The sequence below is a fragment of the Cervus elaphus genome, chromosome 26 (assembly GCF_910594005.1).
Source record: "Cervus elaphus chromosome 26, mCerEla1.1, whole genome shotgun sequence".
Lineage (NCBI taxonomy): Eukaryota > Metazoa > Chordata > Mammalia > Artiodactyla > Cervidae > Cervus > Cervus elaphus.
Window position 1 is genome coordinate 23,391,337 of NC_057840.1, and position 23,937 is coordinate 23,415,273.

The 23,937-nt window shown below is 38.3% G+C and overlaps 2 protein-coding genes across 2 annotated transcripts in view; both read left to right on the forward strand.

The window, feature by feature from the left end:
• The first annotated feature begins 266 nt into the window (after positions 1 to 266).
• CCDC28A (coiled-coil domain containing 28A) lies at positions 267 to 14,916 on the forward strand. The gene is made up of 6 exons (XM_043888434.1): positions 267 to 374; positions 3,823 to 4,022; positions 7,213 to 7,376; positions 8,179 to 8,333; positions 9,379 to 9,401; positions 14,345 to 14,916. Exons 2-6 carry the CDS (start codon positions 3,865 to 3,867, stop codon positions 14,397 to 14,399), a joined length of 555 nt encoding a protein of 184 aa, XP_043744369.1. The 5' UTR covers positions 267 to 374; positions 3,823 to 3,864; the 3' UTR covers positions 14,400 to 14,916.
• Positions 14,917 to 17,570: 2,654 nt separating this feature from the next.
• The window catches only part of ECT2L (epithelial cell transforming 2 like), a 75,344-nt gene continuing 68,977 nt past the window's right edge, over positions 17,571 to 23,937 (forward strand). Inside the window, exon 1 of the mRNA XM_043888432.1 lies at positions 17,571 to 17,668. The gene's annotated coding sequence lies outside the window, so the exon portion shown is untranslated. The remainder of the gene's footprint in view (positions 17,669 to 23,937) is intronic.

Consider the following 23,937-nt stretch of genomic DNA (forward strand, 5'->3'; position numbering starts at 1 on the left):
CGGGGCAGCTTCCGGAAAAGGTATATTTCCGGTTCTTGCCTTCACACCTACCCTCCTTATCCTCCCCGCTTCTGGGCCATTGAGCCCCAAATAAAAGCCCGTCTATGTGTCTTCCTTTCCGTGCTCGTCGAACTTACAGTTGAAGGCAGGATAAGGGAAGCAATGTGATGCCGGCGCCGTAGAAGGGAGCGCACAGGTGGTTCAGGAAGAGGCGGGGCGCCCGCCTCGGGCACGGAGGCTCTGCCTCCTACGTCACTTCCGTAAACAAAGAGCGCTGTGGAGGCGCGAGGTCCGGGATGTGACCCCGGCTCGAGCTGCAGCGGTAGCATCGGCGGCTGCGGCGGTGGCTTCAGAGGCCCCGGGGTCTTTGCAGGGTGAGGAGAACTGCGATCCCCTTTCTCCTCAGGTATGACGTGGAAACAAAGGCACCTCCGCAGTGTCCCTTGTAGGCCCCTCCCATCACTGTCTCTGGCCACTACTGGATTCTGGGCGGTGAAGGGTCTCCGTGACGGCTGATTGCGGAAGGGAAATGAGGTGAAGTCTAGAGAGACTCCTCGTGGTCTTTCTTGGAGGCTGTGAGTTCCTGGCTCTCAAAAGACTACGAGCTGTGTTCTGTGAAGGTCTTTTCTGAAAGGGTCCTTGCTGCTTGGTATACAGGAGGAATTTTGGTGCTCTTGTAGAAGTGATGTTACCTTCCCAACACGGGTAATTTTCGAGCCCTTCCCCCTCAGAACATCTTAGTTTAGACCACTCTTGGTTTATTTGCGTTGCTTTACTTCCTAGTTTTCTTTTTTTCTTCTTCTTGTATCACCAACTGTATATAAGCATCATTAAATTAAAAAACCAGTGTGTTTGTATGTAGCATAAATGTATAAGATCCTTGCCTCTGAAGAACTGATATCCCATCTTCTGTGTTCAGTTATTTTTTAAACATTTAACTTGTGTTGCATGCCGAACCAACCCCAGAAGGTCTGTTCTGTTTCTGAGAATGCTTAAAGGAAGAACCGTTAACCAAGATTTAAGCAGTTTGTTCTCTGCGCTTACAGACTGGGCAATACAGCCTTTCCTTTACAGCCTTTGGTTATTTGGCAGTTTAGCTCCAGTTATGATTGTCTAGAATCAGCGGAATAAACTGAGTTCATTGGTTTAATAACAGTGCTAGTAGCACACACACACAAAAGTTGTTTTGATTAAAATTCTCAAGTAATTACTTTAGGAGTGATATCAATGTATTTGAGTCTTTTTGAATGGTCATTGTTGTTTAGTTGCTAAGTTGTGTCTAAGACCCCATAGACCATAGCCCACCAGGCTCCTCTGTCCATGGGATTTTCCAAGCAAGAATACTGGAGTGGGTTGCCATTTCCTTCTCCATTGAATGGTCATAGAATGATTAAATTCAACACAGCATAGTCAAGACCTAATGCTCCTAAGGCTTTTTGCCATACGATGAGACAAGTAACCATTTCTCATCTTATGATACATGAAACAATATAATTAGGAAGAGTTGAATTTATGCATAAGTAAAAAGGAAATGTAGAAGGATGTTTTTAGATAGGTGGCTATTAGGAAAATAAAGCTGGTTAATACATAAAGTTAAGGGAAAGTACTGGGTAAATTCCCTTGTGGCTCAGCTGGTAAAGAATCCACCTGCAGTGCGGGACACCTGGGTTTGATCCCTGGGTTGGGAAGATCCCCTGGAGAAGGGAAGGGAAAGGCTACCCACTCCACTATTCTGGCCTAGAGAATTACATGGGTCCATGGGGTCACAGAGTCAGACATGACTGAGCAACTTTCACTTTCATATGTATTCTCTCTGGAAAAACCAACTGTAATTTCATAGTGTAACTTTTTAAATGAACATTCTTTGGCATTGCCTTTCTTGGAAGTATGTGAACCATGAACTTTCAGATGTTCAAGCTGGATTTAGAAAAGGCAGAGGAACCAAAGATCAAATTGCCAGCATTACCGTGAACTTTCAGATGTTCAAGCTGGATTTAGAAAAGGCAGAGGAACCAAAGATCAAATTGCCAGCATTTGTTGGATCATTGAAAAAGCAAGAGAGTTCCAGAAAAACATCTACTTCTGCTTTATTGACTATGCCAAAGCCTTTAACTCTGTGGATCACACAAACTGTGGGAAATTCTTAAAGAGATGGGAATATCAGACAACCTGACCTTCCTCCTAAGAAATATGTATGCAGGTCAGGAAGCAACAGTTAGAACCGGATGTGGAACAACAAACTGGTTCCAAATCAGGAAAGGAGTACATCAAGGCTGTATATTGTCACCCTGCTTTTTTAGCTTATATGCAGAGTACATCATGTGAAATGCCAGGCTGGATGAAGTACAAGTTGGAATCAAGATTGCCGGGAGAAATATCAATAACTTCAGATATGCAGATGCACCACCCTTATGGCAGAAAACAAAGAAAAACTAAAGAGCCTCTTGATGAAAGTGAAAGAGGAGAGTGCAAAAGTTGGCTTAAAACTCAACATTAAAAAAACTAAGATCATAAAAAAACTAAGATCATGGTGTCTGGTCCCATCACTTCATGGCAAATAGATGGGGAAACAATGAAAACAATGAGAGACTGCAGCCATGAAATTAAAAGACGCTTGCTCCTTGGAAGAAAAGCTATAATCAACCTAGACAGCATATTAAAAAGCAGAGACATTACTTTGCCAACAAAGGGTCTGTCTAGTCAAGGCTATGGTTTTTCCAGTGGTCATGAATGGATGTGAGAGTTGGATTGTAAAGAAAACTGAGTGCTGAAGAATTGATGCCTTGGAACTCTGGTGTTGGAGAAGACTCTTGAGAATCCCTTGGACTGCAAGGAGATCCAACCAGTCAATCCTAAAGGAAATCAGTCCTGAATATTCATTGGAAGAACTGATGCTGAAGTTGGAACTCCAATACCTTGGCCACCTGATGCGAAGGACTGACTCATTTGAAAAGACCCTGATGCTGGGAAAGATTGAAGGCAGGAGGAGAAGAGGATGACAGAGGATGAGATGGTTGGATGGCATCACTGACTCGATGGACATGAGTTTGAGCAAGCTCTGGGAGTTGGTGATGGACAGGGAAGTCTGGTGTGCTGCAGTCCATGGGTTTGCAAAGAGTTGGACACAACTGAGCAACTGAACTGAACTTTTTTTATATTGGCAAACTAAATGTATATAATAAAATTTCATGTTTCCTTGGAAATAGATAGAGAAAGTAAATTCAAAATAGTCATGGAACAAGTTTAACTTTACAGAACAGTTTTTGGTCAAGGAAATAGAATCAGTATTATCTTTTGGGAGAAACTGAATTTCTATGTGGTAATTGAAATAAGGTTTCTGGTTGCTAGTTAAAATGCAGGTACCTATGTCAGTTATACATCTGTTTGAATCTAGCTCCTTTTTCAAAGAATACGTTTTAGAAGGGAAACCTAAAGACCACCTTAGGCTTGAGGCAGGCGGAATGATTTGTTTGGTGTTTAGGTGTCATACCCCTTCTATAACAATATAGGTTTTTTGAGGGCAAGGACTTTGTGTTGCTCAGTACTGTCTCACTAATGCCCAACATAGTGTCTGACATGTGGAAGAGAGTAAATATTTGTAGGATGAATTAGTAAAATGATGAACAAAATTTTTTGTCTAACAGGCAGTTTTGGTTAGGGCTTCTGTGTATTTAGTAAATGAAGCTCAAGGATCCTTTTTCTAACTTTCTTTAATGATCTCTGAAATTCTTGATCATCTTTCAGCCTGTAAAGTGGGTCTTTGAACCCCTTTCATTTTGGCATCTTCTAGCATATGTGTATAAATCTGCTGTATTTCCTTAGGTCATAAGAAGCTGGCCTGGGTGCAATAAGGAACTTAAAACAATGGAGGAGCGCAAAATGAAGAGGAGAAGTCCTAAGTCTTTTAGTGCCCACTCTACTCAGGTTGTTAATACCAAAAAAAATGCCATTCCAGTTAGTAAAAGCACGGGGTTTTCAAATCCTGCATCCCAGTCAACTTCACAGCGACCAAAGTTAAAAAGGTGACTTCTTTTCTTTTACATTATTATAGCAAAATGCTATTAAAGTAAATACTAAATCCACTCAATCTTATAACATTTTTATCTTGGTTTGACTTTTGAGGCACATACTATATGTGATTTAGAAAAAATTTTATGAAGGTTACAGTGTACAGAGATTAGAAAATGCAGAATGAATGATTGGCTTTAAGGCTCTTTGTCTCATATTAAAATATACAGAGCAAGAGAACTTGTAGACAAAGTTGATGAGCTAGCCAGAAATGGAAAAGAGATATGTGGTGGTGGTTTTTTAAACTGAATATTTGTGCTTTAGTAGTTTTTTTTTTAAATAATGAATTCATTGTTTTAATAGAAATGATTTGTATTTATTGTAAATATTCAAACACAGGAAAAATTCAAAGAACAGAAGAACACTAAAATTCCACCACCTGGAAGTAATCATTATTAACATTTGGTGAACATCATTTGTCTTAAGACTTGAAAGGAAACGGGGGACAAGTTTGAATATGTTACATATTACTGCTGCATATATGTATTTTGTAGTGCTAGATATTTGGAAAGCAAGATAATATCTTTAGAGAAAAAGCACTTCATAACCTCCATCCTTTAGATAATTATGATTAAATAAACTTCCAGTTGCAAGTTCATCATGAGAGTCAGTTAAGGAAGTAACACTGTGACACTTTGTAGCTGCTAGATTTACACAAAAGACAAGAGGACTGTCTTGGTGATGATCTTACACTCTTTGAGGAAGCCAAAGAGACATAGCCAGAGACATTTGGAAAAGAACATTCCAATAAGGACTAAATGAAAAACAACAGGAGTTATAAGGGCTTCTTTTAAGTACATTGTCCGACTAGAAAGGAGTTTTCCTTCTGGAGGAGTTTAATTTAGAGTCAGATTTTGAATATGGTTATGGTTGGTGGAAAAAGAGGGCCAAGAGATTTGCAAGATCACTCCTTTTTCCAAATTTTTGCATCAGTTTATTTGTAGCTCATTGTCATTTTCTACCTGGTACTTTTATTCCTATACACCATTCTAGAATGTAGGCTTCCTGAGGCCTGGGGTTTATGTGCCACACAGTATTTAGAGTGGGCCTTGGCACAAAGTGTAATTTCAGTGGGTACTTTTTAATTGAATTATTTTAAAATAAAGTGAGACAGCATGACATGACCAAAAAACCTGAAGTAGGAAGGGACAGATTAATATTTTCTTTTTTGAGAGGGTTGTTAAATGATGAACTGATGCAAAACACTTGGATAAAGCTTCCAGTTTGAAAGAAAAACAATTTGCTACACCAAGACCTTATATTCTGTAGCAGTTTATCTCAGATTTTAATGTGAGTATGAATCTCCTGGGGATCATTTTAAAATGTAGTTTCTGAATCAGTTAGTCTGGGATGGGGCTTCAGATAAGCATTTCTAGTAAGCTCACAGGTAATAGGGATGGTACAGGTCTTGGACAGCACTAGAGTAGCACTCTAATACCATATATCATCTAATATATGTATATATATCTAATATCATCATTTGTAATATAAAATTACAAATCTTGCTTTGTGAAGAACTGTTACTGACCTACTCTCCACAGCCCATGTGTTCTACATTGATTTCAAGAGAATTAGTTTGTCTTGCCACATTCCCCCCACACCCACAGCCCACTCTATTCATCTGACCCAAATTTGTAGTGAGTAGAGTTGTGGGGAAGATGTCTTCACGCAACATTATGCAGAAACTAGTTGAGTACGCAGTATATGTGTACTTCAGGATCTGTAGCATGTGTTGGGGTTATAAAAGTAATCCCTGTTCCCACTTAGTCTTTGAGCCTTCACTCACATACCACCTTTCAGAAGTTTCCTCTGCCGTCCCTAGGCTGAATGAACTGTTCTTTCTCTTTGCTCCCATATCTCAATGTGTGTAGCACCGTCACTCAAGTGTTTGGGAGCCTGGGATATGCTAGACATGTATAATAAGAATCATCTCTACTAAGGGTTCTGAAAGGGCCTTCCGGAGGAAATCACATGTAAAGGATGTGTGGGAAGTAGCCTGGCAAAGATGGCAGTGGGGGGCTGGGGAAAGATGCTAATGTAGGCAGAGGATTAGCTGAAAGCAGATGAGAGAACGGATTTCTAGGAAGCAAAAGAGATTCAGAATGTCTGGAGCATCAACAGAACAAGAGAGAATAGGATTCCTGAAAGTTATTGGCCTACTGAAGGGTTTGAATTAAGTCAATTATATGATCTGATTTTACTTTTTAAAACTGACTTGACTGCTCTGTGGGCAAGGAAGGGGGATTCAGACAAGACACAGGCAGGGAGACCAGTTGGGAAGCTGTTGGAATCATTCAAAGAATAGTAGCAGTGGAGAAGGAGAGAACTAGAGAGCTTGTAGAGAGCTTTATGGATATAATCTATAGGACTTCCTGCCTGCACATGGGAACATAGGAAGCTGGGGGACTCAAGGATGGTAACAGATTTTAGCACTTCATCACATTATGATTGTGAATTTATGTCTGTCTTTCTCCGAAGACTGGGCACGCTTCAGTACACTAACTGATGTCCTGCGCATGTTCATGTACTCAGTATCTGGCACCAAGTCAGCTACAGAGTGGGGGCCCCATAACCACTTACTGGACAACCCATAGTTCGGGGAACAACTGGGATAAAGTTTAGATGAGAAAGCAGAATGTTTCCTGAGAAGTGAAATATGAAACATAACGCTAGTAAGAAGACTTACTAATTCTCTTTTCAGTTATTTATTTATTTATTGCATATCTAAAGAATTAGATACTGGAGGAAAAGAATTTCCCCTGGAGGAGGAAATGGCAACCCACTCCAGTATTCTTGCCTGGAGAATTCCAAGGACAGAAGAGCCTGGCAGGCTACAGTCCATGGGTCGCAAAGAGTTGGACACGACTGAGCGGCTGAGCACAAAGATATATTACTCAAAATTTGTATATACCTTAATAGTCCTAGTTTACATTTGTTTGAGATTTTCACAGCCTGTTCTTCTGGTTTCTGCCTTGAAATGACTGGTTTTACTTAGTATTGTTTTTATCCTTATGTCTTGTTTTTATGGAAATTCCATTTAACTCACTAATTTTGCTGAATCTAGAACAACCTGAAAAAATAGAATTATCTCTTTTTAAAGATAATCATATGCAATTAATTTTTATTATTGCATCCTTTTAACAGAGTGACGAAAGAAAAGGCCAAACCTCAGGGTGGAGAAGGCAAAGGTGCCCAGTCAACCCCAATCCAGCACTCCTTCCTCACCGATGTCTCCGATGTCCAAGAAATGGAAAGGGGCCTCCTCAGCCTTTTAAATGACTTCCACTCTGGAAAACTCCAAGCCTTCGGTAATCCACAGTGTTTCTTTCCACTCTTTTTCTTCTCAAGATGTTGGCATCATATTTTCTGCATGTATTTGTCATTCCTTTTTAAAGTGTCAGTTTTTTTTTTAATTAAAAAGTCCAGAGGCATAAAATGCAATCATCCTAGATTGCATTTGTCATGGGATATAATTTGCTTTTTAAACTTTCAGGAGAAAAGATTTTTTTAACAAGGGTTGATTAGTCGAAATGTTAAAGTAGGATTGCTGTTGATGGATTAGGTCTCTTGAAAGTGTAACAAACAACAGGGACATTCTTTGTCAATTAAAATATTTTAGACTTAGTTTTCAATTTAGAAACACTCGATTATTTTTTTTGAAGCCTAAACTTGTTTATTGTTCATGAGTCCTGATTTTCAAGAATTTCATGGCTGAAGTTCTTATAAGACTCTTAATTTCACTCAGATTATTATAAAATGCTGGGTTACTTAATTCTAATGGTATTTGTCAACTAGGACATGAATAGATGGTGTTAACACTTCTATATATGATATTACTATTTAAAAAAAATTTTTTTAGCTAAAAGCATTCTTTTACTTAAAAAAATTTTTCTATATAATTTTTTAATGCCTGATCATGTTCTAGATTGTTGTTTTCTTGATCAGGGATTTGATTTATAATTTACACAGAAAATAGGCAGTCATTACAATGTAATTTACAAAAGAAAGAAAACTGATTTATTTTATGTACCTAGACTTTAGAAGTTTTTCCTCAAGACAGTTAGTTTAACCTATCCTAATCTTTATTAATGTTCTGGAATGTTCCCCTAGGAAATGAATGTTCCATTGAACAGATGGAACATGTTCGGGGAATGCAGGAGAAATTAGCTCGCTTGAACTTGGAGCTCTATGGGGAGTTAGAAGAACTTCCCGAGGATAAGAGAAAAGCAGCCAGTGACTCTAATCTGGAGAGGCTTCTGTCTGATGTGAGTACCGTCCTCTTTTTTTTAATTCTTTTTTTAGTCAGAATTTTTATTGAGATAAAATTCACCATGGTAATCATTTTAAAGTGTAAATTCAGTGATTTTTAGTATACTCACAAAGATGTGCAGACATTACCACATCTAATTTCAGAACATTTTCATCACTCCAGAAAGAAAGCCTATACCTCTCCATTCTCCCCTCTCACCATCCCGTAGCAACCACCAATTTATCTTCTGTCTCTATAGATTTGCCTACTCTGCACATTTCATATAAATGGAAATCATAAAATATGTGACTATATATGTCTGGATTCTTTCACTTAGTGCAACATATACTCTTTTTTAAAAGAAATTTATTCAAAGGAAATTATATTTACATCTAAGCATATTTTCTGAGATGCTGGCAAATCTAAAAGTGAAAATATTTGCTTCTGTACATATATAAAGGATCTTAAGATATAAAAGATAGTATCTCAAAAGATCCTGGCATGATTAATACATTTTGTATTAATTACTCAGGCGGTAGTTGCATATACATTTGGTGTTTATTGTAATTTAGTCCAGGGTCTCCATAGAACTGTATAACTTTGGGCAATTTAATGTTTTTGTAACTCAGATTTTTCTCTCTGTAAAATAGGGATGGTTAATTCTACCTGCTACTAAAAGCTGAGTATCATGTGAAATTTTTTGTAATCAATAAAGTTTTTAAAGATTTTGATCATTAAAATGGCAACTTTTTTCTTTTAAAAACTATCAGAGATGATTATAGTTAAGAATGGTTTTAAGAATACTTATAAAGCTTCTTTTTTATCATATGGTTTTAACTCTTTTCTCATATGCTTATTTCATAAATACTAAAGCTACTTTATTATTATTTTAAGTGACTTTCTCAGTCTAAAAAGTTTTAGAAAGTTCTTTAATCTTTTGCTTTTTTATTTAAAGAAAGTTTAAATGAGAAATAATTTCTTTAATATCTGATTAACAATTATCTACTTGTGATATTTATGTTATAAAAATGAAAATTAAATTTGTTGCTTTGTGTTTACAGCTAGAAGAATTGAATTCTTCCATGTATCCTTTGCTTAGTATCAGCAGTGAAAAGTTTACAGATTGTAATTTTTGGTGAATAGTACTAATCAAGTGAAGAAACCTACTATTATTTACTGGGGCCATCTCTTTTTCCTTTTGGTTTCTAAATGGAACTTCCTAATTGTTTTGCATGCTTAAAATTTGTTTTTCTATCATTTGTGCTTTGCTTTGTATTATTTCTGGAATTTTAAAACAAAATTTTAAATATTTTAAAGAATAAGAATTAAGAAATAAGATATAAGAATTAAGAATATAAGAATTCTTATAAGAATATAAGAATTAAGAAATCAAAAGAATTAAGAATTAGCCTAGTTGCCATATACATTATTTTGAATCTTAGACTCTTAAGGTAAATGGAAGTGGGATAGCAGACATAATAGACTACACTAAATTTAATGTTAGAATTAGATGCATTAAAAAAGGTGTATAATGAGGTTAACTTAAAATCACCGAGGCACATGTAAAATATTCATGTTTTGACATTCTAATTTAGAGCAGTTATTTCAAGAACTTTTTAAACTGTATTTTTGAATGTAGTGATAGGCACAATATGAGGTATGTAAGAATAAAAGAAAATGAAGTAAGGCATCTCTTTGAACCAAATAATGAGATAATGGTAAGGATACTGGTTATAGAGTCAAGAGATTTGATTTTCAAAATTTGGTTCCACATTTTGCTAATGTAAATTTTGGTAGATTGTTTAACATCTTAGAGTGTCCTCTGTAATTTGAGGTAATTGCTACATGTAATGATGTGTATATGAAAATTTCCAAACTATATGTTATAGACTATATATTTTAAAAGTATTTTGCTATTATTGCTATAAAATGTACTATTTCTAATTGCTAAATTGTATAATAACAACAATGAAGAAATAGGAAGATATATATAAATCCAGTAGTAGTAACTAATATCTAACCTTTATTGAATACCTGTTATTCTCCAAGTATTATATGAAGCATTTTACATGCATTATCTCATTTGATCCTACCTTGAAAGTAGGAAGTAGGTGGCTTTACCCTTCATTTTATAGATGAAGAAAATACAGTTTTAAGAAGCCACATAAACTGTAGGGAGATATGGATGTGAGATATCATTGTCAAGAAAGACTTTAATACAGGGGTAAGATATGAGTTAATTAGGAGGTTTTTCACTAGGGGTAGTTCCTAGTTCTTTTTTAATATTCTTTTTATAAAAATATTTTTATCTATTTATTTATTTGGCTGCACTGGGTCTTAGTTGCAACATGTGGGATCTAGTTTCCTGACCAGGGATTGAACCCAGGTCCCTGCATTGGAAGTGTGGGGTTTTAGCCACTGGACCACCAGGGAAGTCCCTTTTATATTTGTTTTAAGCTTCATATTCTATGCTTTATATCCTTTCTTATATGCTTATGACACAGAATTGCTATCCTCTTATCTGAGTTTTTGTTAAATATTTAGACTTACTTGTCTCACCAACTTCCTCAGTTCAACCCCCACATTTAAACAAGGCATGGTGGTAGAGTACAAGAACATGGGCTTTGGATTGCTTGGTTTCAAATCTTGGTAAGCAACTGTAACCTTGAGCAAAGCCTGGCAACCTTAATTTCCTCATCATTAATAAATGTTCTCTCTGTAATCACACTTTCCCCTCCAAGTTTTCCTCGCTATAATCAGTTGTTGTTTTTGTTAAGTCACTAAGTCATGTCAGACTCTTTGTGATCCCATGGACTGCAGCATGCCAGGCTTCCCTGTCCTTCACTGTCTCTCAGAGTTTGCTCAAACCCATGTCCATTGAGTCAGTGATGCAATCCAACCTTCTTATCCTCTGTTGTCCCCTTCTCCTCCTGTCTTCAATCTTTCCCAGCATCAGAGTCTTTTTAATGAGTTGGCTCGTCACATCAGGTGGCCGAAGTATTGGAGCTTCAGCCTCAGCATCAGTCCTTCCAATTAATATTCAGGATTGATTTCCTTTAGGATTGACTGGTTTGATCTCCTTCCTGTCCAAGGAACTCTCAAGAGTCTTCTCCAGTACCACAATTCAAAAGCATGAATTCTTCAGTGCTCATCCTTCTTTATAGTCCAACTCTCACATCTGTACATGGCTGCTAGGAAAACCATATTTTTGACTATACGGACCTTAGTAGGCAAAATGATGGCTCTGCTTTTTACTATACTGTCTAAGGTTTGTCGTAGCTTTCCTTCCAAGGAACAAGTGTCTTTAATTTCATGGCCGAAGTCACTGTCCTCAGTGATTTTGCAGCCCAAGAAGGTAAAATCTATCACTCTTTCCACTTTTTTTCCCATCTATTTTCCATGAAGTGAAGGGACCAGATGCCATAATCTTAGTTTTTTTGGATGTTGAGTTTCAAGCCAGCTTTTTCACTCTCCTCTTTCACCCTCATCAAGAGGCTCTTTAGTTCCTCTTTGCTTTCTGCCATTGGAGTGGTATCATCTACATATCTGAGGTTGTTGATATTTCTCCTGGCAGTCTTGATTGCAGCTTGTGATTCATGCAGCCTGGTATTTCACATGATGTACTCTGCTTATAAGTTAAATAAGCAGATCGTCTTGGACATCTGAGTGCCTTCCTGAGTACGTACACTTGGACATTTGGGTAACCCTGAGTCCAACTCATGAATGACAAAACCAAAGAGAGACAACTACAGATAAAGACTCCAAAGCAGTGGGTCTCATTGGCAGAATGCATACTACTTCTGCCTTAAAGTGACTGGTCACCCCTTAGGCCCAGCTGAATGGGGGAGGCAGAAGTTGGTTAGTCTTAAGTAAGGGTCACCTATTAGAGATGGTTCTCAAAGCGAGGTGTGAAACGATGTTTCATTGTTAACAACTTTTAGGAGCACCAGAATGAGGTGCATTCAACTATTTTGGGACATTAAATAGGGGAAGGTGGGTGCAATGCAGTCTTCTTTTTATCCTTTATATTATGTTCCAGTTGTTAAGCTGAACTTAGGACACATTTGAAAAAAAAGTATTGGGATTTGAACATCACATAGAAAAACTGGTTTCTAATCTACAGGGTATTGGGCTTTGGAAAAGAGAGAAGGAGAGGGAAGAAAATCATTTTTATGTATTTCTTCCCCTCCATATATATTATGAAAAAAATAATTAAAATATCTTCCCAAAAATTTTAGGTAATTGAAATATATCCCTGGATATCTGTGAGCAGTGTTTTCTGGAATCTACATACAGAAGAAAGAGCAGTTTATTATTTGCTGAGCAATAGATAGGATTGAATAATTTTTATTAGTTATTTAGAGAGCCTAAGAAAAGGCTACAGTCCCTGACAGAACAAGTAGAAAAGTCTCTGCCTGCTAAGAATGATGATAAGTGGTCAAACATAGCCCTGTCATCAGCGCCCCTAGTTTTTTAATGTTCAAGATTATTTAAAAATCCTTTCTATGACTGTAGCAGATATTGCTAATCAGTCATGGCACTGTCTGCCATTTAACTGGACAGGGACATGAAATTACTTGCTATCTCTTAATTACAGTTAGTTGTCAGGCATTACCAGTTCTGTTTTATATTCTTTCATTCTCTACCCTCATCACCTGATTCTATAATATTTCAAATTTCTGTTCTCTAGAAACTCTAGAGTTGCACTGTTCAATATGAGAACCACTAGCCAGGTTATCTACTGAGCACATGAATTGTGTCCAATATGGATTGAAATATGCTCTAAGTGTAATGTGCACACCTAATTTCAAAGATTTAGACTGAGAAGAAGGATGCAAAGTATCTTAATGTTTTTATAAAGATTACTTGTGAAATAATTTCCTAATTATTAATATAAATAATTATACTTTAAAAACTATATCTCTTGCTTTCATTATATTTCTGTTGGACAGTACTACTGTAGACTTTAGACATTGCCATTAAAAGTTATTCTTCCTAAAACATCACTTTTATCTTGCCATTCCTGTTTCTTACCAAATTTTTCACTGTCAGACTTTTTAAAGGCTCTCAATAATTTGATCACAACATATTCATCCTGTTACATTTTTCATTATTTTTCATTCCCATCAAGTTAGTTCTCTGGATGCTCAAATTCATGCTCACCTTAATGCCTTTGTTCAGGTTGTACTTTCTACCTAGAGTTACTCTGGCCTCCCCTTTCTCCTTGTCCAATAACACTCAAGCTGACCACATTCATAAAGCATTTTGTTTGTACCTCAGACTAGCATTCTGCCTTATTTCATCTTATATGTGTTAAATTTCAACCTTCCAGCCGACCGAGAATATCTTTGACAGCAGAGCTCATGTCTGTACATTTTTTGCAAACATCTGCTACACGTGTATTGCTAGCATTTAGTTATCCACAGGATGTCCAGATCATTGTTTGAACTGGGTCTTGAAAACCAGGTGGTAAGTGGATCATATAGGTGAAAGAGGAAAATGAAAGGCAGTGATTAGAACGATAGGGAATACATTTTGCAGGAATTCTATCCTATTTCCAGTCTTCTTGAAGAATAGGTTGGAGGATTATAGAAAAGATTTTAGAACCATGATGATTTTCTTCTATTTTATTCTTTTGGACTTTCGAAAAGAAATTATCTTCCCAAGGATCATAAAGTGGTATTGTCTTCTCAAGTGAATTTTGTTAATCCAGTTAAGTTTTCATATTTAACATGGAGATGATTCTTGCTGCATTAAAGTCATTTTGTGCTCTCTTAGAACCAGGAACATAGTCTTGAATCAGTGACTTTCTTTTAAGTCTTCAAATTCTAGACATAGTAAAATACTTCACTACATTTAAAGACCATCTTAACCACATCCAAGTTCCTCAATAACAGCATAGGCACTTTCTGTTTAAACATATTTCTTTTTCTAATACCTCTGTCTCTTAGCTCTTGAATGTAATTTCCAGAAATGTAAAAGAAGTACTCATTAGAGAATGAAAATGTTCTTAACTGATGAATTCAGACAAAAACTCCATTTGGCAGATGCACAAGATGTTCCAAATACTTCCACCAGCTAAAATGAAATTCAGTTGCTTTCTCGTGGTTTGAAGAAAAGCAGCACTCTTTACTTTTCCAGCTGAATCCAGTAGCAGAATCATCTTTCACAATAAGGAATTAAAGTAATTAAAGTGCAAATACAGTGATTGCTTTCACATGCTGCTTTTAGTAAACTTGACTTGCCATAATTCACCTAACTGGAGGTCTAGGTCTTGTTGAAGGCTTAATCAGGAAATGTGATACAGAGCTTTTGCTGCTATGCTTAATATTGTTGCCTTATGGGTTTATACTTGAAATGCACTGTGCTAAATGTTGTTGATGGGGCTGAAGGATTTATCCTTCCTGAGCTCATCAAACTTATTCCACTGTTGATAAGTTGATGATGCACAGGCTTTTTGTGGCAGCCCAGCTTCAGTTTACATTAGACAATCGGTACACACACCTGGTGTGTTTTCCAGTGGCCAGTGACAACAAAATGTTGAACGAATATTTGTGAAATTTGCTATTTTTAATAAAGTGATTGTTTTAAATTAAAAATAGTCTCTCTGTTTTAGATCAACTTACAGTCTTCAGTCTGGGAATACAAGGGCTGGCTCAATCCTCCAAGGGTAAACTGTATTTAGAAAGTTGAGGTTCTGTACCTTTCTTGCAAACCTTACACCTTGTGCACATTTAAATATTGATATAATGAAAAACAGCATGGGCTTTGATCTTACTTAGATCTAGGTTTGAATCTCCATTCTGCTCCTTAGCTTTAGGTTCATGTGTGTTTACTCAGTTCCTGTGTTTTTTTTTTAATCTAGAAAAATGTGGTTAATAACCAACTTGTAATGGTTGTAATGAGGAAGTAAAACATGTATGTATAAGATCCTTAGCACGATAGTTGACACCAGTAATGTTCAGCAGTCAGTAGCTTATTAATACTAACATTAGCTTTTAAATAACTTTATTGAAATAATTCACATGCCATAAAATTTTCCCTTTTAAAGTGTGTAATTCATTGGTTTTTAGTAGATTCAGAATTGTGCGTTCATCACCATAATTTAATTCTAGCTAGAACATTTTCATCACCTCAGAAACTCATTAGCAGTCATTCCCTATCTCCCAAACCCTTCAGCTCTTGGCAACAGTAATCTACTTTCTGTTTCCATGGATTTGCCAATTCTGGACATTTTCTATCAATAGAATTATATCATACACAGCTCTTGTGACTGGCTTCTTTAACTCCCTATAATGTTTTCAAGATTTCAAGTTTCATCCATGTTGTAGCATGTATCAATACTTCTTTTCCTGGCTGAATCACATTCTGTTGTATTGATATACCACATTTTGTTTATCCACTTATAGCTCACTTGCCTTCACCTTGTAGAATAGGCCCATGCTTCTTCCACCTTGTTTCCAGGCCACAGAAACAAGCACCTAAATGGAGACGGGGGAGGGCAGGGACCCACTGAACACTGTTTTTTAAAAATCTCAATTTCAGTAAATTTTGGCATTCTGAGTTGAAAGAATTTTGGTCACTTTATCTAATCATCTTTTTAATACCCCTTTTAAAAATGACAAAGTCACCAGAACATTAAATGCACCCTTCAAAACTTTTCTGTTGGGATAAGCGGATAGGGATTCCAGGGGAAAGAGCATCCTAAGGTCTGACATAGCAAAAGGAAACTCTGTCATTTGACATGTTTTTCTTGGATGAGTCCTGAGACAGAGTAAAGAAAAAGCTGTTTCCTGTGGCTTAGTGACAGAGCAGTAGATTGACCTTGTTTGTTCAGTTGGTTCATTTGTCCTTTGTGTCAAGGAACTCTATGTGGGTCTCAGGTGACAAATTTTTAGTTTATCTAATTTGTATCCTTTCACACAAACATGTTAAAAGACAACAGGAAAAAAACATGAGGTACTTGGATTAGAACAAAACCTAGTTAGAATAAAATTTATTATTTATTATACGGTTGTTATGTATTTACCTTCCCAGGTGGCGCTAGTGGTAAAGAACCCATCTGCCAATGCAGGCGATCCTAGAGAAGCAGGAGATGCAAGAGACACATGTTCAATCCCTTAGCCGGGAAGATCCCCTGGAGAAGGAAATGGCAACCCACTTCAGTATCCTTGCCTGGAGAATCCCTTGGACTGAGTGAGGAGCCTGGTGGGCCACAGTCCATAGGGTCTCAAAGAGTCAGACACAACTGAAGCGACTTCACACACATGTTTACTGTAGAAAATTTTTACTTATGATTGGATTTTTTAAAAGTACTACCAGAGCAAACCATTTAACATTTGTTCACATACTTCCAGAGTTCTTAAACATTTATTTACAAAAATTAAAGTGAAAGTGTAGTCTCCCAGTAGTATCTGACTCTTCTCGATCCCATGGACTGTAGCCCATCAGACTTCTCTGTCAGTGAAATTCTCCAGGGAAGAATACTGGAGTGGGTAGCCATTCCCTTCTCCTGGGGATCTTCCCGACCCAGGGATCCAACTCAGGTCTCCCACATTGCAGGCAGATTCTTTACCATCTGAGCCACCAGGGGACTCGAAAAATTACAAAAATTAGGTAGCACAATTCATTTAGTTTTCTAACAGACTTTTCATGTTGTGAACATTTTTCCTTGGCGGTAACTGTTCATCTACATTAAAAAAAAAAAAAGGCTTCACAATAAATACTTAAAGGCATTTTGACCAGAATCAATAAAAACTTATCAAGAAGGATATTGTTTGGGCTTTGGTACCTCTTGTGTAATGTGAAAATTGGCAATAGGTATTAAAATATTCGGAGGATTTACTGAAGATTAAGAAATCCCACCCGTTTGCATCACACAGCCTTAAAGTTACAATGGAGACCAAGCAAACACTGGCTTCAGCATCCAAGTCCCCTGTTGGGGTTTGGCTCCCCTGCTCGGCGTCGTCAGGGGCTTCGAGGACTATAGCGACTCCTGGGATCCTGTCACAAGCTCCCTGGAGGGTGACAAAGGAGCAGGATCGCCGACCTGGCCAGAATCCGGTGCAGCCCCGATGATGGGGGTGTAGTCCGCCCGGCTTCTCGGGCCCCCAGCTGGAACAGCGGGCCACCCAGCCGCTCAGGCCGGGCTTTGGGCTGTGGGTGCCGATGCTGCAGAGCCGCCGGCGGGGCGGGGCGGGGCGGGGCCGTGTTGTCCGGACTCTATGGAAACGGCGCGCTGCAGACCCAGCCCCTTCCCCGGGCTGCGGCCAGCGTCCTGCTCTCGCCCCTCCACGCGATCCAAAGAGGAGGCAACCGCCGGGAGCCGGCTCTCTCCGCCACCTCCTGGAGGTAAAGCTCTTGGCTTCCGGGCCGCACAGCTTTTGCTTGGGGCCGTCGGGGTCCAGCGCCTGGGCGGTTTAGTTCCCGGTGCAGCCTCGCAAAGACCCTAAGCTGCGCCCGCGCTGGGCTCCCCTTCCGTGACCTTGAGGAACCAGCGCCCAGAAGTGGCGCTTGGGAGGAATGAATCTGTCCCTGCCTAAGGTCAGGTTTGAACTGGGCCGTTGCCAGTAAACTCTTAGCTTCTGCAGAGCACGCATTTGGGGTAGAGATGAAGTTCTTTAGCACTTCGGAAAACACTGATTTTCGTAGAATTCTGAACTCGCTCACAATGACTCCCACCCTTCGTTGGCTAGTTCTAGCCCTCTTCCTCCCGCGGAGTCAGAAATGTGGAGAATGGGAGGGGTGGGCGGGGGGTAGCAAAGGAGAAATACAAAGATCCTGCGAGTACAGTTCATGGTTAGAACTGCATAGCTCAGAAAAGGTAATATGCTAAGATTTGATGAATAGGATTATATTCGTAAATAGGTCAATAGGATCAAATCATGGTACTTATATTTATCCTTTTAAAAGTACTTACGCTCTACTTATTAATAAATCTTGCCATATATCAGAACAGAATATCCAGACGTCACATGTATTCAAGTGCAGCTCAACCCGTATAATTGTTTTCAAGCCCATTTTGACCTTTGTGCACCATAAGAGCCTCAAAAATCATGCTCTAAAAACCATTGTTTCCATAAAGAAAGTAAGGATTGAGACTAGAAAGTTTTAGAACAACAATAATTGGTTATTTTTCTCAAATGAATTTAAATAGTACAGTCGCTTCTTGTTATAATTTTAATGTTTATAACTTTAAACTTCTCTATCAGTGAGCAAATTCATCGTTTGAATATGTCCAGTTTTGGCTCACGGGCTTCCCCGGAGGCTCAGGGGTAAAGAATCTGCCTGCAACGCAGGAGAGGTAGGTTTAATCCCTGAGTTGGGAAGATCCCCTGGAGGGGAGGACATGGCCACCCGCTCCAGTATTCTTGCTGGAGAACCTCATGGACAGAGGAGCCTGGCAGGCTTCAGTCTGTAGGGTGGAAAAGCATAGGACCCTACTGAAGCCACTGAGGAGCAAGAGTTTTGGCTCACGGTGTGGTATTTCCTACCCCCTTCTATGCTGTTAATCAGGCAGATTTCCTCAAGACACGCGGTTATTTTCATCATTTATTTGTGCATTTAATAAAAATTATATGCAAGTTGACATTCAAGTGTCTTGTTTTTACATGCCCTGCATATTGGACATTTAACTAGAATTATCTTTCATTTCTATTTTTTCTTGAATCACACTCACTTTTTCTCTACACCTGTTCTTTTCTGCAGTCTTTAGAACCATGCAACCCAAGAGGAGGCATATTTAAAGAATTAAAATTTAGATAGTAAAATAAATGAATCATTGTACAACTCGCAGTGTGAATTGCCAAAGTACTCAAATGTAGGTACTCAAATGTAGGTACCTCTGTGCCGGGGAACAATGTTTCGTTTCCAGTTTCCACTCCAAGCCAGTGTCTTGTCCTGTGGAGCAGAACCAGAGTAATTTACATTCCCCCAACTGTGTAACCAGTCACCTGTGGAAACATAGTTAAGGACAACATGGTTCTGATTTATCCCAGTGATGATTTAGCTCTCTGTATGGACTGGCGATTGTCCAGCCGTCTCACCCTTTAGTCTGGCTCTGATTGTTATACGAATCACCCCCTTTTCTTTCACTAAGCATGGAAGTACCAGTGTCAATTGCTAAGTTTCTCATTGATATGTCAGTTATAAAGAATAGTCAGTGACGGAATAGAAAGTATATTTCCAAATTAACCCTTAGTAGTCATATATCAAATTAAAGTTACACTCACATATTAGGAAAAATCCAGTATAATCTTTAAATTTGATAGCCAATTACTGCCTGTGTGACCATAGATGATTTCCCTGTTCTTGTCTGTAATCAAACTCTCAAGGTGAATGTGAGAAATATATGAGCTTATGTATAGGAAAGAGACTTACTAGCACCGTGCCAGTTAGAGTAGCTATTCAAAAAAAATAGTAAATACAGCATTTATGACATGTTCCTCTCCCCACTTTGATTTTGTTACTTATGTTTGTTGGATCCAGTTACACATGAGAAGACCTACAGACTAGGATCTCCTGTTTTACTATCCTTTTCCATCAAACTTTAGAAATATGTAGAGCCCTTGTTTTGCCAAGTGAAGTAAGAAGGAGTTCTCCAGTTTGCGTCACCCATGCTGGAGTTTCAATTCAGTGGAAAAACTAGGCTGTAAGTGAAGAAGCAGCAGGATATTCCCTCTTCTAAGAGTGACACACTGCTTTGTGTAAAAACAAGAGAGATCCTAAGTGATCAAGGAAGATCTTTATGGTACAGTGTTTTGGCTTTTGGAGAAAGGACACTGAGAAAAGATGAAAAAATGGATGAGAATTTGATTTTGTATTCAGGTTTCATGTCTCTCTTGGTATTAGAATATATTGTAGCTGCCTTATTGTGTATTATAATTCACAATATCTATTCTTGCCCCCAGAGTGAATTCTCACCTCAAATAAGTATGCTATCTTCCAGTTGCTAATGTCATTTAAAAAAAAAAACTGTCCTATCTACATATGAATTTGATTGTAAGCTTATTTTACCACCTAACTCACTTAACACAATGATGGACATTACTAATAAGATCACACAAGTAGATAAGTTGTTAAGTTGTGATGCAATAGTCAGGCCCTAATAATCAGTGAAGGAATTGGGCTTTTTCTTGGTTAGCAACTTTTCTTTCAGCTCTTGCATTTAGAAAATTGGTAGATGTGGTAGAATTACTCATTTACTCACTCAGCAAATACTTATCAAGTCCGTAACAGTTGGCAGGCTTCCCAGGTGGTGCTAGTTGTAAAAAACCCGCTTGCCAATGCGGGAGACATAAGAGACGTGGGTTCGATCCCTGGGTTGGGAAGATCCCCTGGAGGCAGAAATAGCAACCCAGTCCAGTATTCTTGCCTGGAGAATTCCATGGGCAGAAGAACCTGGTGGGTTACAGTTCATGGGGTTGCAAAAGTCGGACATGACTGAGCAACTCACACTTTCTACCTGTTGGTAGGCACTATATGATAGGCAGCTTCTAAAATGACTCCCTACAACCCCAGCCTCCTGGTATTCCTGCCCTTGTGAAACTCCTCCCCTCAAGTGTGGGCTAAAATTGTTTCTAATACAGGGGCTGCCAAACTTTTTCTGTAAAGGGCCAGGTAGTAAATATTTTTAGCTCTGTGCACCATATTGTTTCTTTCCCAATTATTCAATTCTGCTATTATACTACAAAAGTCACCACAGCCGATATGTAAATAAATGTGATTAGCTGTCTTCCAATAAAACTATTTACAAAAATAGGCTGTGGGCCAAATACGGCCTGCTGAGCATGTTTACTGACCCCTGCTCTGACTAATCAAAAGTGATGGTATATTACTTCTGAGATTTTATCACAGACTCTGGCTTCCATCTTGCCTGCGCTCTCTTACCCTCTCGCTTGCTTACCATTTTGTGAGCTAAGCTGTGGAAAACCCAGCTGGAAGGGGAGCCGCCAACCTACAAGGAAGTCTTGTTCCAACAGTCTGTGAGGAACTGAATCTTGCTGACAGCCCTCTACCAGGATTTGGAAGCGGCTCCTTCCACAGTTCAGCTTTGCAATGACAAAAGCCCCAGCTGACACTTGGGTTATTAGAGATTCTGAACCAGAGAACCTAGTTAAGCCATGCTTGACCCCTGACTCATGGAAACTATGATAGAATAAACGTTTTAAAAAAAAACAATTTTTTTTTTTTAATTTGTTTGGTTGCGCTGGGTTTTAGTTGCAGCACACAAGATCTTCACTCTAGTTGTGGCATGCAAACTCTTAGTTGGTACATGTGAATTCTTAGTTGGGGCCTGTGGGATCTAATTCCCTGACCAGGGATTGAACCTGGGCCCCCTGCCTTGGCAGCTCAGAGTCTTAGCCACTGACCTACCAGGGAAGTCCCATAAATGCTTTTTTAATGCAACTAAGTTTTGGGACCGTTTGTTACTTAGCACTAGATACCCACCATGTTACCCACATCAGATAACTAATACTCTTCATGATAGGCTCCTATAGCAATGAACAAGGGAAATGCTACGTATTATATCCTTCTCATGGAGACTGACTATGGACATCAACATACTAAATTTCTAAAATATCCTGCAAAAAAAATCCCCCACAATTTAAATTTTGTTCCATCAATCATTTCCAGGCATATTTAACCACATATCTTCTTTTTCTGGGAAATACCTATTAATATCTTATGGAGCTACTACTTGGAGAGATTTTAAATGTTAGACTGAAAAGAAATCATTCCATTTAAAGAAGTAGTGATTGCCAGCATGTTGTCTCTCCCTCAGTCAAATAACTAGTCAATGAAGTAAGACATTAATCTAAGAGAATGAATATAATCCTGTGGGAATTTGCATCTGAGTCTGTATTTATATCTATATATGATGTACTATATCCACATATTGAAGCCCACCAGCAGAGATAGTAACTATTCTTTCTGCAATGTTACGCTCATTTTGTAATTCAGCAAATCCCTTGCCACAGAGGATAATAACAATTCTGAGAACTTGCTAAATAAAAATCCCTTATGTTGGCTCTTAGAGACATTTCACGTAACAACAGCTGGGCATCTTATGAAACTAAGGATTTGTTTTCATTTAATGTTGATTCAGAGGGAGGTATTAATTTTCCACATTGCCATGAGGTTTTTATCCGAACATTGTTGTAGTGTAGTTTGCCAAGACACATCACTGCCTTGCTTCACACATGAGACTGAGGTCTGAGATGAAATTACCTGTGAAGCTTCAATTTTTTTTCTTTTGGCTATGTCCACATGGCACTTGGGATCTTAGTTCCCAGACCAGGAATCAAACCCATGCCCCCTGCAGTGGGAAGCAGGGAGTCTTAAACACTTGACCACCGGAGAAGCCCCTAAAAGCTTCAATTTGGGGGAGATCAGAGCAGGAATCCAAATTTGGTGCTCACCATGTCATGCTGCCCTTCCTAATATGGTGCATGCCTTTCTGAGAGACTCATTTTTAAAATGTGCTTCTATCTGACTGAAGTGTAATAAGTGTAGAGGCACCACCAGTGTTTGTCTTATTTTCATATTTTTCTGACTTGCCAAAAAAATTTCCTCAGCTACTCCAGGCTAAAGAAATTTACATTGTTCCCTCTTGGTATTTATAGCAACAGAGGTTGCTTAGAAACTTAAACATTTCTGATGCTTGAACCTCAGCTATAATTTCACTGAGAAGCAGTCATCCAATTTGTGTTTTAATGCCTTCTGTAATGGACATAATCTCCCAGGACAGCTAATGCTGCTGAAGTGATTGTTTTCCTACTTAGACTGAGCCAAAATCCATCCCTCTGACCTCATCCATTGTTCTTAATTTTGTCTTCTGGGCACTCACAAACCATATGTAATTGATTTTATGTATAAAAAGCCTCCAGATTTTTATGTGTGTGTGGTATGGTATGAGAAAGGGGTCTACTTGCTTTTCTCTTTTTAAAATATTCTATTTTTCTATAAATGAAAAAATCTCTCTCTTCCTCTTTGATTTGTCATCTAAGAAGTGTCTGATTGACATGAGTCTATTTTGGATTTTCTCTTCTGCTCCTGTGATTAGTTGTCTGTCCCCATGCTAATACCATGTTATCATATTACTGCAGCTTTATAAAGTCTTTTTTATATTAATTTCTTATTGACGTATAGTTGATTTGCAATGTTTTAATTTCAGGTGTATAGCATAGGGATTCAACAGTTTTACAGATTATACTTGATTAAAAGTTATTATAAGATAATGGCTGTAATTTCCCATGCTATACAATATATCCTTTTTTAAAAAAATAAGATATAGTTGTGATGTGGTGGTGATTGTGATTTAGTCACTCGGTTGTGTCTAACTCTTGCAGCCCCATGGACTGTAGCCCTCAGGCTCCTCTGTCCATGGGATTTCCCTGCAGGTGTACTGGAGTGGGTAGCCATTAGCCATTTCCTTCTCTAGGGGATATTCCTGACTCAGGGATCAAACCTGCGTCTCTTGTGTTGCCTGCATTGCAGGCAGATTCTTTACCAACTGAGCTACCAGGGAAGCCCATAGTTGTGATAGAGTTTATATATATATATAAAACTTTGCTATACACCTGAAACTAACATAGCTTTGTACATCAACTATAATTAAT

Excerpts from the sequence above, each read along its gene's own strand:
- CCDC28A (XM_043888434.1), top strand. The coding sequence starts at position 3,865 with ATGGAGGAGCGCAAAATGAAGAGGAGAAGTCCTAAGTCTTTTAGTGCC. Across the intron at positions 4,023-7,212 it reads CAGCGACCAAAGTTAAAAAG|AGTGACGAAAGAAAAGGCCA; the intron begins GTGACTTCTTTT and ends TCCTTTTAACAG. Across the intron at positions 9,402-14,344 it reads GAAGAATTGAATTCTTCCAT|ACAAAAACTCCATTTGGCAG; the intron begins GTATCCTTTGCT and ends TGATGAATTCAG.